The sequence below is a fragment of the Oxyura jamaicensis genome, chromosome 8 (assembly GCF_011077185.1).
Source record: "Oxyura jamaicensis isolate SHBP4307 breed ruddy duck chromosome 8, BPBGC_Ojam_1.0, whole genome shotgun sequence".
Taxonomy (NCBI): domain Eukaryota; kingdom Metazoa; phylum Chordata; class Aves; order Anseriformes; family Anatidae; genus Oxyura; species Oxyura jamaicensis.
Window position 1 is genome coordinate 21,883,369 of NC_048900.1, and position 15,514 is coordinate 21,898,882.

At 41.3% G+C, this 15,514-nt stretch overlaps 1 protein-coding gene across 1 annotated transcript in view; it reads right to left on the reverse strand.

The window, feature by feature from the left end:
- EIF2B3 (eukaryotic translation initiation factor 2B subunit gamma) overlaps nt 1–15,514 on the reverse strand; it is a 96,393-nt gene that overhangs the window by 23,298 nt on the left and 57,581 nt on the right. Inside the window, exons 7-10 of the mRNA XM_035333263.1 lie at nt 5,618–5,748; nt 4,770–4,963; nt 595–672; nt 5–153 (exon numbers count right to left, since the gene is read on the reverse strand). Coding sequence (XP_035189154.1) covers nt 5–153; nt 595–672; nt 4,770–4,963; nt 5,618–5,748 — 552 coding nt within the window. The remainder of the gene's footprint in view (nt 1–4; nt 154–594; nt 673–4,769; nt 4,964–5,617; nt 5,749–15,514) is intronic.

The window sequence follows — 15,514 nt, forward strand, 5'->3', positions numbered from 1 at the left end:
GTACCCTTCCTCAATTGTAACAGAATTCATGATGATGCAGTTCGTGATCTTAACTTTGTCCTTTATGATACACATGCTGCCAATGATGGAGTGTTTAATGGATGTCTTCTCCCCAACTTGTGTAGACGACCCAATGATGCTGTCTGATCCAACCTATGGAGGAAAAGAATGGAAACTGGCAAAAGCACCTGGAGCTCTCCGGTATGTGTTCTCCATACATGTGTCCCGACCAGCATGTCTCAAGCATTCATCCACAGAGCACGCTCTGGTCTACCCTCAAGGATCCTTGGCAGAGGAAAGACCTAAAAACTTGGGGCCCATCCCGTAGGTGGACAGTCTTCCCAAGCTTTATTAGCTCAGTAGAATTCCATTTTAAAATTCACCAAACATGTTCAAAAAGACAGAAACTGCAAGGCAGGAACTCAAGAGAGGGCCTGGAAGTGGACACTGGGCTGTACCACTCACAGTGTGGTTCTGTACTTCAGAACTCAGCTTCACATCCAACAGTGGGACTGAATTTTAGGACACAGTTCTTGAAGCAAAGGGCATGCAGACTGTATTGAAAGAGCAGAGACGAACAGAGGGAACACTTACCATGCCTCTGTCAGTGATCTGTGCAGACCCGTGAACCAGTGGCTCTTCCAGACCCAGATTAAGCAATAGTTTGGGAACCTGGATGAAGAAAGCACTGCAAGTTAACACGACAAGGCTGTATCTGCATGGTACATGAACAGCTCAAAGGTGGCTTTGGTTTCCATTGCACTTTTATCATAAATTTATTAACTTATAGGAAAACGTAGGTTCCTGAATTTTAAATGTGCAACTGGGTATGTGGGGCTTATTGTCTTCCCATTTGTAAAGGAGGCAGGTATATTCCACTGCAATGTACTGCACGTCTCCCTTTAAACTCAGCTTCCCACCAGCAGCAAGCAGGCTGCAGGTTCCAGCAGGTCACAGCGGCATCCCATATACTACTCTAAAGGTTTGTCCATCGTCTGCTATTTTAGATGTGCTTCAAAATGTTTTTATCATTCACTAATGCAGCAGAAAGATGCAAGTCATATCAAATATAAAAGAAACTGGCATAAAAGATGACTATGTTTAGCCCACTCAATAAGGTGGCATGCTGAGATGCAGGCAAAAAAAAGTATTTCAGATGTGTAAGAAGAAAGAAACTAAAGTTGATCAAGTAGCTATTCCAGATGGCAGAAAGCTGCAGAAGAAAAGGCTCTTGACAGAGAGAAGACAGGTGTTTGATAAGCAGACAAAGTAGCAATGGTAATAGAGAGACACGGTCCATTAAGTAGCCAAGAACAAATCCATCGAGAGCAATTCTGAGCTGGCTCCCAAAAAGAAAGGGGAGCCAGTGCAGTAGGAGGATGGGATATCACGCTACTATTCCCCTTTTCTAGGTGAAAGAGCAGCCTGAGGCACTCTGCTTCTCCTGGCGTCAGGCTGGGGCCAAGGTCACACACCACAGGAGAGGCGATGACAGCAGGGACGAGGATCTCAGGCGAGGCAGGAGTCTTGCAGACACGGCGCTGCACAGACACGGCGCTGCACAGAGCTGCTTGCAGCGGTGAGGCAACGTCTGATGCACCTTGGTGTGACAGAGGTGGCAGGCAAGGAAACACAGAAGGTACAGAAGGTGGCAAACCGATGTGTGAGTGCAGAGGTCTGTGCCAAGGCAGATCACGTGCCTGAGTGAGAAGCAGGGCGTGCTGTGGATGCGTGGAGGTCTGCATGTGCTGCTTGGCCAGCAGGATGCATGTGTTGACTGCCCATCAGGGAGGGCAGCTTGTGTCAGCACAATGAGGGTATGACTGGGATTGCCCAAAGGCAGAGGAAAGGCCACTCAGTAAGTCTCTCTTCCCTACCTAGGCACTTATTCTGACAAAACTCTTAGGGAAGCTGTATCTTCCAGATCTCTCTTGCAGTTAAATTTGGCTGAGAGTCGGCAGCAATTTCCACACTTGTTAGGAAGGAGCTGCCATCCAGTACGATACTGTAAAATGGCTTCCTTGGAAAGCTGGGATAATAAGAGCTGATAGCTAGGGAGTGAACCTCAAGAAGCAGATCCTACAGATCTGAAGGAGTTGGGATCAGATCAGAAAAAAATATCTCAAGATCTCAAATGAGATGATACTTGCAGGAAATTGTTCAGATATTCATAATATGACCAGCCTGTTTCCCTTCCAGCATGCAAGGATGGGCAAATAGTGCTGTTTTTCATACGATAAGAATTTTCACAGTTGATACTTCATTCAGATGAATAAGATGAGCTCAGATGAGCTCACATCTCTGAGCTACTTCTTCAGGTTGCCTGCTGTCCCCAGTAGACATTTCTATACCTGTAACTCTTCCCTTCTTGGAGATGTCTTCCTACTAGACTTCTATTTTCAAAAAAGCAACAAGGTAGGTTAGATCCTTCAGTCCAAGATGCAGACATTACAGAAAACCACCAGCTTACCAAAACACCACAAGCTAGGCCAACCCAGCCGGATTACACACTGGCTTGGTGAAGGAATGGTGTCCTCACCTGCCACACAGCAGGGCAGCCACACCAGATAGCTCCGAGACACACCAAGGCATACCTACAGCACACGCTGGAAGGATTCCTACTGTCCAGTGCTGCTCTGTGGGAAGGGAAAGAAACAAGGAAAGGCTCTTGCCCTCCCTCAGTAGAAAGGTGGTGTGATAAAATAAATAAAGGATTTTACTGGCCAGAGCAAAACCCTTATTAGAATCAGTCGGTGGTAGTGCAGCCTGAGGGGTGACCCAAGAAAGCTACCAGCTCAAGCATTTTACTCTGAAAAGGAAGGTTAGATAGGGGGCAGGAGTCAGAGGGAGTGCCTGGGTCAAGGGAAGGTTTAAGATGTGTTTGGATTTAATTCATCTTACAAAGAAACTATTTCCTGCTATTGAAGATAACTCCCTCCTGAACCCACCTGCCCACACACAGGCTGCAGGCATCCAGAAACCCAGCTGGAAGTGAAATGATGTGAGTAAAGTGTTTCCTCACCAGAAGGGCAATGGGTTAGGATGCCATTCCTTCCCACGGCTACTGGACTGGACTGCTACTGCTCTGCGAGCCTGTCCTCTAGGACAGCAAAATTATAGGTGTAGGCTTTGCCTGGAATTGGAATCTGGTCTCTGAAGACCAAGAGCAAAACAAGAAACCAAAAGTCTTCATGAGAGACCAACAAAACAAGGAAAAAAAAAAAAGGACGTAAAACTATACGTGTATCGTTTGTCAGGATTAACAAGAGAAACAAAATACAGGGGCACCGAAGAACTCCTTTCTCACAACCCATCATTAAACTCCGTTTTATGCTTTACCTCCACAGTTTCCTTGGAAATTTTACCATTCTGGAAAAGTTAAAAATTCAAAGAAAATCCTCTCTGACGTTGAAGGCCCCAGTGTGATTTCAAAACACTAATTCTATGTACCACCCAGGAGCAAACACATTTCCTGAACTGACCAAAATGTAGAATATTTAGGTTAAAAAAAAAAAAAAAAGCACCACCAAAACCCACATGGAGTCTGACTGGCTCAACTCAGTAACTTTTTACTGAAGTGGCTGCTGCCAAATGTACACGCACACTTCCCCTAGCAAGCGGTATTCTCCCTTAACCCTTTGGGCACACTTGTTCCTGATGTTCCTGGGGAAATTTTTCCCTTTCTGACAGCAGTGCTGCCTCCACCCTCACTTTCTCACATCCCTAACTGTAAAACAAATAACTTTATTTCTCTGCTCCTCTACAGGCACCAAAGAGAAAAAGCTCCAGTGTGTGAAATCACTCTGCCATGCTGTAATTCTAATTTGCATAAATTCATTCATTAATTTCAATAAAAAGAAATCGACTCAGTCTGAGATCAAAGGCAAGGAAATGACCACTTCCAGGATTCCCAATACAATATACTGCTCTCCCAGCCCCACTTCCAGAAACCCTGAGTCTTACCCTATTGCACTCCCTTACAATCTTGCAAAACTAGAGGAAATTGTCCACCCTCGCAGCATTAAGTTCATCACTTGGCGAGTAAAGTGAGAACTTGTAAGTTGCATCAGCCAGTGTAGGTAAAAAAAAAAAAAAAAAAAAAATCATGTTAGGAGTAAAAGCTTTTAATCATCATCTCATTAGCTAGGATTTTTATAATCCTCCCCTACAACCTTTTATTTTATGAATTCTTAGTAGTGTGAAAGTAAATGAAAGCTGCAACAGATCAACACATCACCTCTGTATTTACCTGGAGTGCCAATGTACTGAAACCTGTTCAAAAAATAATTCTTTCCTAACGGAAAGTATTAGGTGTTCTGAATGTATGGGTAGTTTTAAGACTTCCTGCAAAACATTAATAATCTTTGCCATTATCACTTAGATAAACATTTGCTAAGAGTCCAGTCAGAACTGATCTTGCCTTTAGGACACGGAGGATGCTGACTGGATGATCTACTGAAGCTACTTCCAGCCTTATTTTCCACACTTCTTGACTCTCCGGCTGCACGTCTTGTCACCCAAAAAACCTAGAAGAGTATCTGGGGTGGGGGTTTTCTTGGCTAAATCAAAGCTATGGAGGAAATTAGTGACAGAACTGTTTCCTCGTCTGACGTCCCTATCCAGAAACCAGGAGGGTGATGTGCGTAGATAACGTGGCACTGGTTCAGTTCCCACACACCGCTCAGTTGTATCACCGGGAGACATTCCTGGAGACCAGAATGTCCCACAAACTGCTGTATTCCCGCATACCCATTCTTCATTTCTCTCACCTGTCGGTTAGCTTCAATATACAACCCCAGAGTATTCACTCGGAAGCACAATCCCTCTTTCATTATATGGACGTAGCAGCGTACTTTTCCTTCGTGGAGCGTTTCATTCATATCTCCTCTATGATCATTCCAACAAGAGTTATCTGGAGCAGGTTTCAGCAAGCTATTATCTTCCTTTATGAAACTATAAATGTCTGGAGAACACACACATGCATGAAGTTAGACAGGATTTAATGAAATGCTTTCAGAAGAGGAGTACTATTAAAATACTGTTGGTGAAGGGAAATCTTTGCCCCACATCATCTGAATGGCTAGATACTTAGCAATCATTAACAGATTTTATCACATCTAGTGAGTAAGTGCTTATTTTTATTCTGCAGGTGGGAATCAAGGGATCAGGACAAATGCAATATTTTGCCCAAGGTCAGACAAGGAGACTGTGGAAATGCTAAAAATAAATTCCAACATCTGAGATCCTGTCCAGTTCGCAGTGCAGGGTGGTTAAGGCTTTGTCTATTGCCCTACACAATGGAACTTCCTCCTAAAATTACATTTTCAAAGATGCATTTATCTATACTGGATTCTGAAAAAAAAAATAAATAAATAGAGCACCTAGTTCATTTGTTCTTGACTTACACCAAAATAAACGAGGAAAAAAATATTTGTAAAACGCACAATACTCTTCAAAATTTACTAGAATCTGTTATTAAAAAGTAGAAGAGGAAAAACAAATAACAACAACAAAAGGCAAAACTAGTCTTTCAAGCTAATTCTGTACTCTTTCCAATAGTTCAGCTATAGTATATGGGATTTAAAACCTTCACTGAATTTTTGATAGTCATACTGACCTAGGGATGCTTGTTCTTTTTTCTTTTGGTCCTCTTCTTTGTTGCTGAGTCCCTTCTGCAATGATGTAGGAGAAGAGAACTGTTTCCTAACCAGATGTGGAATCAGTTCACTCCGGAGAGATGTGATTGACCTGGGGAAGGAGATGCACGTGTGAAGTCTGTGAACTTTAAAACTCACATACCTTCATTTTCTTTGCATAGCATTAGCATTTTGCAGTTTTTCTTGAGGACAAATCCAAATGCCAGATAGTCCAAGACATGTAGCAATAAGGCGATGTCCAGCAGTCATGTGCTTTCTTAATATACTAATTTATAAAGGAAGGTTCAGAACAGGGAAAAAGCTTCATCTTCAGAACCAATTCCCCTATATCGTAACAGAAATGCCTATAATTTAATAAAGCATCACCCTGCAATTCATGGTTGTGTGCAGATGGAATGCAGAACAGTGCCAACACCACAATGGCAACAACTGAAATCCATTTTACATGGCTTAAAAATTGCATCTGTTTACAGGAAAAGAGACAATAAAGCGTCTATAGGGGAAACCTCAAAGAAGTTCCTTCTCTTTATGACAAAAGAATGGAAATGCTCAAGGATATCTGAAATATCAGATACTTAAATGAAGATATTTCTAATATAGACATTAATGATGTCCTCCTGCACACATGTACCATCAAGAGCACTTTAAAGTCTCGGTCCTTTAACCATCAGAAATCAACAAGTTTAGGTCCCAAGAGTTTCATGTTCTTTAGGTACACCGGTCCAAAATACATCAAATTCAATAGAAAAGGTTCCAAAGACTTTGGCATTTTCCCTGTGTAGAGATTTCAATTTTTACTATATTAATTTTGACAACTCAACAGCAGGAGTCAGGTAATTGTGAGAGTTTTGTGATAAAGCAGGGACTTGAACCCAAGCCACCGATGCCTTAAACAACGACCATGATCACTGGATTATCTCCCCTCTTGCATTGATTTATACATTACAATGAATCAAGAAGAAACCTTCCCAATAGACAAGTATCAGCGTAGAAAGTCTACTGTATAATGAGACTAAAACCCCTGTAATCTGATTTTGACTACTAGAAGGTAACTCTATTTTTCAATGAAGTATTTGAAAAAAACCCAACACCAACAAATGAATCATTGTTACAGTTGCAGTGCATGAGTTGCAGTCTTAAAAGAGCTTTATTGTTGTTGTTCCATTATTTTAACAATCTGCATTTAGTTACTGAATTGTGGATTATTGAAAGTAGCGCTTGGGAAAATCATGTGGAAAATAAACCCAAAGTTGGCATGTGTAACAGGAAGTGCAACACGAAGTGTAACAGGAAACTTCAGAGGAAGGACTGGGAAAACTAAACACAGAGAGCCTGACTAAATGAACTCATCAAATGATAACTTGCAAAAAAAGAGGAGTTATTCAGAATGGAAAATAGCAAGGCTAGGAACAAATGATAGGTTAAATTAAAAGAGGAAAGTGCTAGAATGAGTTTCCTGAAAGCAATTTTAAGTTGGCAAACGCTCTAACTAAGTGGGATCTTAAACAACTCATGCTTTATGAAATACAGGTCACAACCCTTGCAGGTCCCTGTTCAGGTGAACAACACAGACAGAACTAAAGGCCTGAACAATCTTTCCTGTCTTTGACTTTGACAGGAAGGTTCAGATGTGATCACCAGTTCAGCCCTACGAAGAAATACGGTGTTTTCCTTTTCCTCGACAAGCTTTTCCTTGAGTCCTTCACTGTAGGTCGTGCCACATCCTCCATCAGCCAGTGGGGTCATCTCACCCATCCCACATCTGAATTTTTCTGATTTTTTTTTTTCTTCTTCTTTAATGGAAAGCTCTGGTCTACAATCTCCCTTCGTTCTTCAAAATAATATTATAATAATCTTTAGATAGCTGCATTTCAGGAACTAACGAAGCAAACCACTTCACCCGTTGATCACAAACCCTCTCCGTGCTAACCATCTGCAGGCGCGCTCTGCCACCGCTGCCCCACATGTGGCTGTGCAGATGGGCACTTTACTAGCATAAAATGTTTGCCTGCAGCTATGCCATTCAGCAATGATTTCCTGCTCGGGTTTTATACTCCATCCAAAACTGACAATCCTGTGTTTCCCTCAGAGGCTGGCCATGGCATTTATAAGATATATTACCTATAAAATAGCCAAGTATTTGGCAGTCTTAAATCGTCTGATGCAGAGGACAACACAACACAGTAGGAAATGAAAGCAGTGGAAAGGTGGAAAGACAAAGTTTTGCCTGGTTTTTAATGTTTTACTCTTTCTTGCCGAAGTTCCTGAAGTTTTCCTGCAATTCTCTGAAGTGTTAGCCACGTTCCTTTGGCAAAGGTGGAGAAAGTCTCTGTGTCATCTATAAGATGTGGCCCAGGAACACACCCTTCTTACTGGAAAAGGGAAAATGGGAAAGTTTGCCTCTGCTTGCTGTTTAAGCAGAATTTATTTGTAACATTAAAGGAATTTTCCTTTGGAATGAATTAAAACATTTGCAGTAAGGCTCGTAGTGACAGAAATTTGGGATTTTTTTGTGACAGATCTTGCAAGCGTGGATATACGAAGTGATAGCGTGAGAATATTACCCGACTGTCAACAACTGGGGAAAGCAAACATCTGGCAGGGACTAGAAAAGGAATTCAAATCAAAGGAGGGATAGGAGTGAAGAACCTTCGTTGAAAGAAAAAAGATCAATTATCAAGAATTTGGAAGTACCAACCAGCCTGTAACCCAGGTTCAGGAGAAAACAAACTGAAGAGGTTTCTGGTCCAGTGTGATAAAAATCCTTGTAACAAAATTCTGAACTACATGTGTATATTAAGAATTAGAACGTGTAAGATGCTTATTTTAAAGAAAACATTTTTTTATTCTCTTCAAATTGTAAAACTTGGCATCACCCTGGTTTCTAAGCACGTTATTTCCTCCAGCACCAAGAAGTACGAAAGAAACACCCGCTGAGATCAACATAAATAAAAATCTACTATACCCAAGGGAAAGAAAGTGGAGGGGTAGGTAGAAGGAAAGAAGGGCATAGAAAATTTCAGCAAAAACCCAGTAATAAGCCAAATTTGAGTAACCATGGTCTGACACCTCACAGGCTAATCCAGACGGTAGAGACGATAAAAATGAACCTGCTTTTGAGGACTATCTGCCAAAATAAACATGCTTTCGTAAATTCCATCCAAAGTGATGAGCCTTTTTCGTGGTTTTTCATTCCCCCAAATTTTATTGTTGAAGTGATATCTGTCTGTTTTCACCTCAGCAGAAAGTAGCAGATTTTCAATTAAACTGCCAAGTAGCAGGTTTTCAATTAAACCGAGACTGACAGTGCCAATAAACCACTTCTTGTAAAGGAAGAGGTACCCCGGAGCACCCACTGTGACTTCAGTCTCTTGAGAAAAACAAGACACGGCAGCAGTTCTGGAATGGGTCGATTCTGATAACATTTTAAGCATATAAAAAGAATAAATATATCCGGGATGGAATCCTCTGTTCAAGTAGTAGGTCACAACAAAAGCGGAAATCAGCAAGTGTATCAAGAGTCAGTGCATACACAGGGGAAATGAAGACAACGGGGCAGCTGAAATTCATGGTGTATATGCAAGAAACAGCTGGAAATTCAGGACCAGATTAAAAAAAAAAAAAAACAACACACCAGCAAAGGAATTCCTGGGAAAAATAGTATACTTAACGTTAGCTCAGAGTACACAACGCTCATCTACAGTCAGCTATCCTGCACTGACCTGGTAATTCTTCTCATATTTAAGGATTACAAATCTAGCATATTGAAGAATAAATTTATTTAAAACCTAAAATATTACAATACAAGAATGGATACTTGGGCAAACAGCGGTAACTTTACCGAGTACTATCACCATGGGAAAAAGAAGTACTATTCTTTTAGAATCCCTCTATCCCTGGTCCCCGCAGACCCAGTATTCCTGGCGTTTCTGTATGACAGAAAGGGCAGAGTTAAGGTCTGGGTAGCAGTCAAAATTTTAAATCATTAGGAATGCTAGGTGAAAATATCCTGCATCTTTAAACTTCATATTTAAACACAGCTACACAGAACTTAGAACAGTCTGTGATATGGCAGAGGTTAAGTCTCTTTGGATGTTTGAAGTCTGTATCTCTTCATTATTATATTATGGATCACAGAGGGCCAGATTAAGCTTGTTGCTGAAATACAGTCGTCTCTGGGATGAAGACAAGCTGATTGAAACTTTTGTGAGAAATGAAGAACAATGGAGCCAACTGACATGCAAGACGAGTTTGGGGAAACCCAACCAACCAACCGAAGACAATGATGATCAGCTAAACTTAAAAACAAATACATTTCACAATCCTTCAATGGATTGTGATTTCTGCTCCTTAGATGTACATGTTGCCAGAGGCTCTCTTTCAGACAACACAAAGAATAATGGTTCTGACCAATGCTGGTAAAGAAAAAATCTCATCGAGTACTTTACAGCAACAGAACAGTTTACCTAAGTCTAACTTTAAGTCATCTTGCAAACGTCTGGGTACTAGGAGGTGCTGTTGGCAAGACCCGCTACAGGATGGGAGCATCCCCAGCTTTTCTTTCCTGCAGCTATTCCTTACAAGCCTGAACACGACTGTCAGTTCCATTTACCAGCTGTCATTCATTTTCATTTTCCATGTTTAATGTTAAACACCATAAAACAGTATTAATGAGTATTAGCATTTTAATATCCTTCCTTTTTTATTAATCTGTGATGAAGCGTGAAATGTACCATTGCTGTCAGCACCCACCTGTGAAATCTGCTATTGCCCTCCCTGGACTGGTTACAGGGGGTCTCACTTGCTATCATTATTAGCACAAGCAGCAATTTCTACAGGCGCAGATAGCGTCTGTGATTCCTAAAGCAAGCAGATTATCAGCCCTTTTCTCACCCAGTTTTGTCTTCCCTTTTTTTTTAAAAAACAAAAAAAAAATAAAAAAAGTTTAATGTTAGCTTTTGTACGACTCTGAGAGCATACAGTGGGTTGGGTTCTGATCTTCGCTCTGTGGCCTTGCACAGAGATTCTTCAGATCACATCAAAAGGAGAACATGAGGCTGTATTTGAGCCTGGTGCTCATAATTAACGTTAGAAATGTATACATAAATACAACTAAACAAATCCTAAGGCACTTATAGTTTTGGCCAAAAGAAGTTGCATGTTTATTCAGAACAATAAAGATGTAAGAAACAGGGAGAGAAAAAGGGAAAAAAAAAAAGAGGGTGTGTTGGAAGAAAGAGAAAAGTTAATTCTGAACCCTGTAGGTACATAGTTCATGGTTCTCATCGCTTAAAGGATAAAGCCAAATAACATTTAAAAATTCCATGTAAGCTGGGAGCTCTCTTGTTGAATCTCAACGTTATTTTCTCCTGATCCTTTGATGGAGATTAAAAATTTCCATGTGAATACAAAGAAAGAAACAACAGTTACTCTGAGATTTTTTCCCCGAGCGTTTAATGCTCCAAACTAGAGCAGCCAGCCACCATTCCCATCTCCTCCCCCCTCCTTCAGAAGAAAAAAAAAAAGTCAACTCACTTTGAAGAAAAGACAAAACAGGGTCAGGGCAAGGGGGATTAGGGAAATGATATTTATATCATGGACCAAATTAAAATGTCAATGCGAGAGGCAGGCAAACAGCCCTTGCCACATATATACACCAGGCATGTTTCCTCAAGGAAACAGGAAAGAGATTTGAAAAGAGTTAATGCAGTCCTGAGTTAATACCACCTGCCTCAGACTCAACACCACTTAAAAGACAGTGTTTGGGTCCATTTCCCACAATGCGGTTTTAACAAGCACAATGGAAAAAGCAATTACGGGCCTTTTCCCCTTCTTCTCGCTGATTCACTGCTAAAAATGCTGGAATTTCTGAGACATGCTAAGAATGCGGAGAAAGCAGGCAAGGACTTTGTACAAAGGGAAAAAATATCAAATGATAAATTTAGAGGGTGTTCCACAGCCCTGCAGAAGGCTAATCTGCCCTTGTATCTTTCAGTAATTTAAATTATATATATATATATATATTTGGTGTATCCAGGCCTAATTATAATAAAGGAAACCTCTACAGCAAACAGGCAAGCCCACAAACTACCAGGCAATCACTTGTGCCTAACGCAATAATCCCCAGCACCACTCGTGGCATCAAACAGATGTTATTTCTTGCTATACTCTATTTGTCCTGTTCTACTCTCAACGTTTTTACTACAAAAAGAGTAGATTTTTCATATCTCCCCCAATTTCATATTAATTAACATATTTACCAATTCCTCTTATTATTTCTGGAGCTACAAGCCTACGGAGAACAGAAGGAAACTTTGAGAAACGTTCAGCTAAAAGGCAATTCCACATGACTGCATTTGTGCTTCATTTGTCTTTCCATGCTATTTTCGAACCCAAACCTTCAAATCTGACAGCAACCTTCTCCCAGTTCATAATGGCTGGAGACAGCGTTTGAAAACCCATCGCAGAGCAAACCTGGATGAGTGCACAGCTTTGCTTTGGAGGCTCAGGGTGATGAACGACTTCCTAGAACTGCAGAACCACCATCAGCATCCTGTGTTCTGGTTGATGGGGGGCAAGCAGGAGGCAGCACACAAGTGACAGTCACGGGCACCACAACGCAGAGAGGATCCAGATCAAAGCACGGAAGGGATGGTAGGGCTGCCAACCACATAAAAGCTGTTCTTGAGTTCTCCCAAGTCTGGATGCACTTGAAGGAGCAGGGATCTGCTCCCACTTCTGCCAAAAAACCCTTTGGGAAACAAGGCAGCTTTCTCAAAAACTGACCGCAGAAATTAAAACTCCTTAGCTACACACTCAGAGCCTTTGAAAGCGTGCGTGCACTCAGCCCAGGTCATCCGAGCAACCTTAACTCTGCCCACTCACAAAACAGCCTGGGACACCAGACTAATGCATCTTTTGCACGGGAATGCCAACAGGTTTAGACGTTTTTAGAACTTCTCTCTGACCAAAGTCTCTGAGGCCGTCGGAGGCCACCCAGGGTGTTTGGCAGGTCGTAGGAGCTGCTGAGGAATGGATCTCATTCATTCCCAGACAGCATCCCATTCTTCTAAAACAAGTGCACCTGCACCAAACGCGTTTCCTTGCCAGAACTCATCTTCCCCCCATTCTCAACCACCTCCGCCTTTGCAACCATCTGCGTCCGAGTTACCAACTCTTTTCTAAATGCCTTTGAAATTAGGCTCCTTTTCTGAAAAGTGCATCGAACAGAGGCATTCTCATAAAATGCCGAAGCAAACACACGCATGTGATGCGTTTGTCAGGTTGACATGTATCAATAAAACCGATGAACTGTGTAAACTTTAGGTGTGTACGTACATGTTTAGATAGACTTAAGCACTTCAGAATTTGTCCGTATAAAACACCTCAGTGTCAAAAAAAAAAAAAAAAATATCTGCAGCTTTCTGTGGGTAAATTCTTTCACCCTGCTCTGCTGAGGCTGCATTACAGGCAGTGAAGATTTCTGTATCACTTTGCTCCACTCCACACAAATACTGCACTTGCTTTTCTGCAATCAAATGGATGCATTCCCAGTTGGTCTCAACAACACACTCAGTTTTTCATCAGGCTGGGAGAAAATCTGGAAGCTCTGACGCTCAGTTCTTCCAGTCCTGCTTTCACCTGTACAATTCCCATTTCCATATCCTTCTCTCCCATAATCATTCTTACCTTAAATCTCAGCCTAACTGTTGTTCACTAGTCCTTGCTCCAGCCCTGCTGTAGGACAATTCCTGCGTTCTACTGTCCTGTAATAAGACGAAGTTGTTTTTGTTTGTTTGTTTTTCACTTTATCCTTTCTTGGAGAACTCCAAGTTGAAGTTTTTTGGCCAACACATTCCATCTCCTCCTCTTTGTGAGACTACTTTTATTCAATGTTCTTTCAGGGTGGTAATGCATCTGGAAAAGTTTGGTGCAAAATGTTCTATGTCCTACATTTCATCTTTGATTTAGGTACATATCATGTCTTGTCTAAATTCAGGATCATGACTTCTACAAAACTGGTAACTTCACTAGACAGCACTCAACATTTCTTATAGACGGGCCTGTAGCTGTTTAAAATGTTTTACTTTATTTATTTCTCTATATTGTACTTCACTGACTTACTCTATTCAGGCACGTGTGTCCTAGTAGTGCTCATTCTCCCTTCCACATGCAGGAAGCTAGTTTCCCACCATGACAATCCAATGCAACAATGAAGTCAGCAACAGTGTCATAGATGTCTTTATTACTGCTCACATTTCATTGGACACACTAAGAAACAAAGAAATTTGGTTTGGAACTAACATCCAGAATATAACAACTACGAAAAGTAGAACAGTAGGGAAATAATTACTATTTTATGTAACAATTACTCTCTTTCCCCAAAGTTCAACTCATGAGTAAAAGGTGATGCCCAGCGTTTCAGAAGGTGGTATGGAAGAAAAGAGATTTAGAAACAAACCAAGGAGGAGAAGAACGGAAAACATTATCTTGAAAATTCTTTAAAGCTGTAACATCTTGGTGAGAAATTCAGGTCACGTGAACAGAAACATAGGCGAACTGTGTCCTCCACCACAACTGAAATAAGCCATGACATCACAGGTAAGGACTGTATCCTCACAGGAAAATGTCTAGCAAGACAAGATCATCTGTTCACCCCAAGCATTATCCAACACGCAAGTAGTGCTGTGGGGAAGAGACAGTACTGTGCTGATTAAAGAACGCTTAGGATGATACTTTCCAAGTGGCAACGACTGAACAGAAATAAATAAATAAAAGAGTGAAAAGCACACGCAGATGGATAAAAGAATTATCATTCACCACTGGTTCAAAATCCCTGTCTCATAGGAAGATAAACATCAGTTTGACTGAAGGCTACCCAAGGAAACTGCAACTGCATGAAACAGTGGAAAAAAATAGTTAATTTTTACTGTTTATTATCAGATCAGAGCAAGCCCAGCTGAGGCCACCAAGAGGGCCAGGAGCACATGATGCACAAGGAGAAGCTGGGGGAGCGGGGTTTGCACAGCCTGCAGAAGAGAAGGCTGCAGGGGGATCTGATTACAGTTTTCCACTACCAAAAGCGGAGCGACATAGAGGACAGCCAGACTTTTCTCAGACTTACACAGTAAAAGGGCAAGAGGCAATGGACATAAGCTGCAACAAGGGAAATTCCAGTTGGGACATAGAGAAAACAACTTTCCACTGAGTGGTACAGTCCTGGGACAAGGCCCAGTCTCCATCCTTTGAGATTTTCAAAACAACTGCAAAAAAACCCTGAGCAACACATAAATTAGCTCTACTTTGAGCAGGAGGACAGTTTAGAGACTGCAAGAGGTCCCTCCCCAACTTAAATTTTTCTTTAATATTTGCACTGTCAATTGAAAAGCCTTTTTCACATCTTTTATATGTTCACTTTTCATAGTAAACCCAAAGGGTCATTACCCAATTCTGCTAGTCATGGTTAGAGGACAAATTAACAACTTTTAACATTTACTTTACAGAAATTTGCATAAGGAGCTGCTTGCACGAACAGCATACTGTGCAAACTGTTAACCAAGTATGCTTAAGCACCTTGGGCACATGACCAGTACAGCATACCGTGGTCTCAAAGACAGATTTGCAGTAAGTCAAGAAGATAATCAGCTCCAATTCAGCACATCCAAAGATCTGTCTGCTCCCTGCTAGTGCACTAACAGGAAGAGTAATTACATTTATTACAGAAATGATTGGAGAAGAATCATCATTTGTTTAAATCTAGTTTGGATCATTACGTTTTTTCCCCTGAGGTTTCAGGAGAGAGCACAACTGGTATCATGGAAGGATGATAAAAGCAGCGATACTCCAGAGGAGGACAG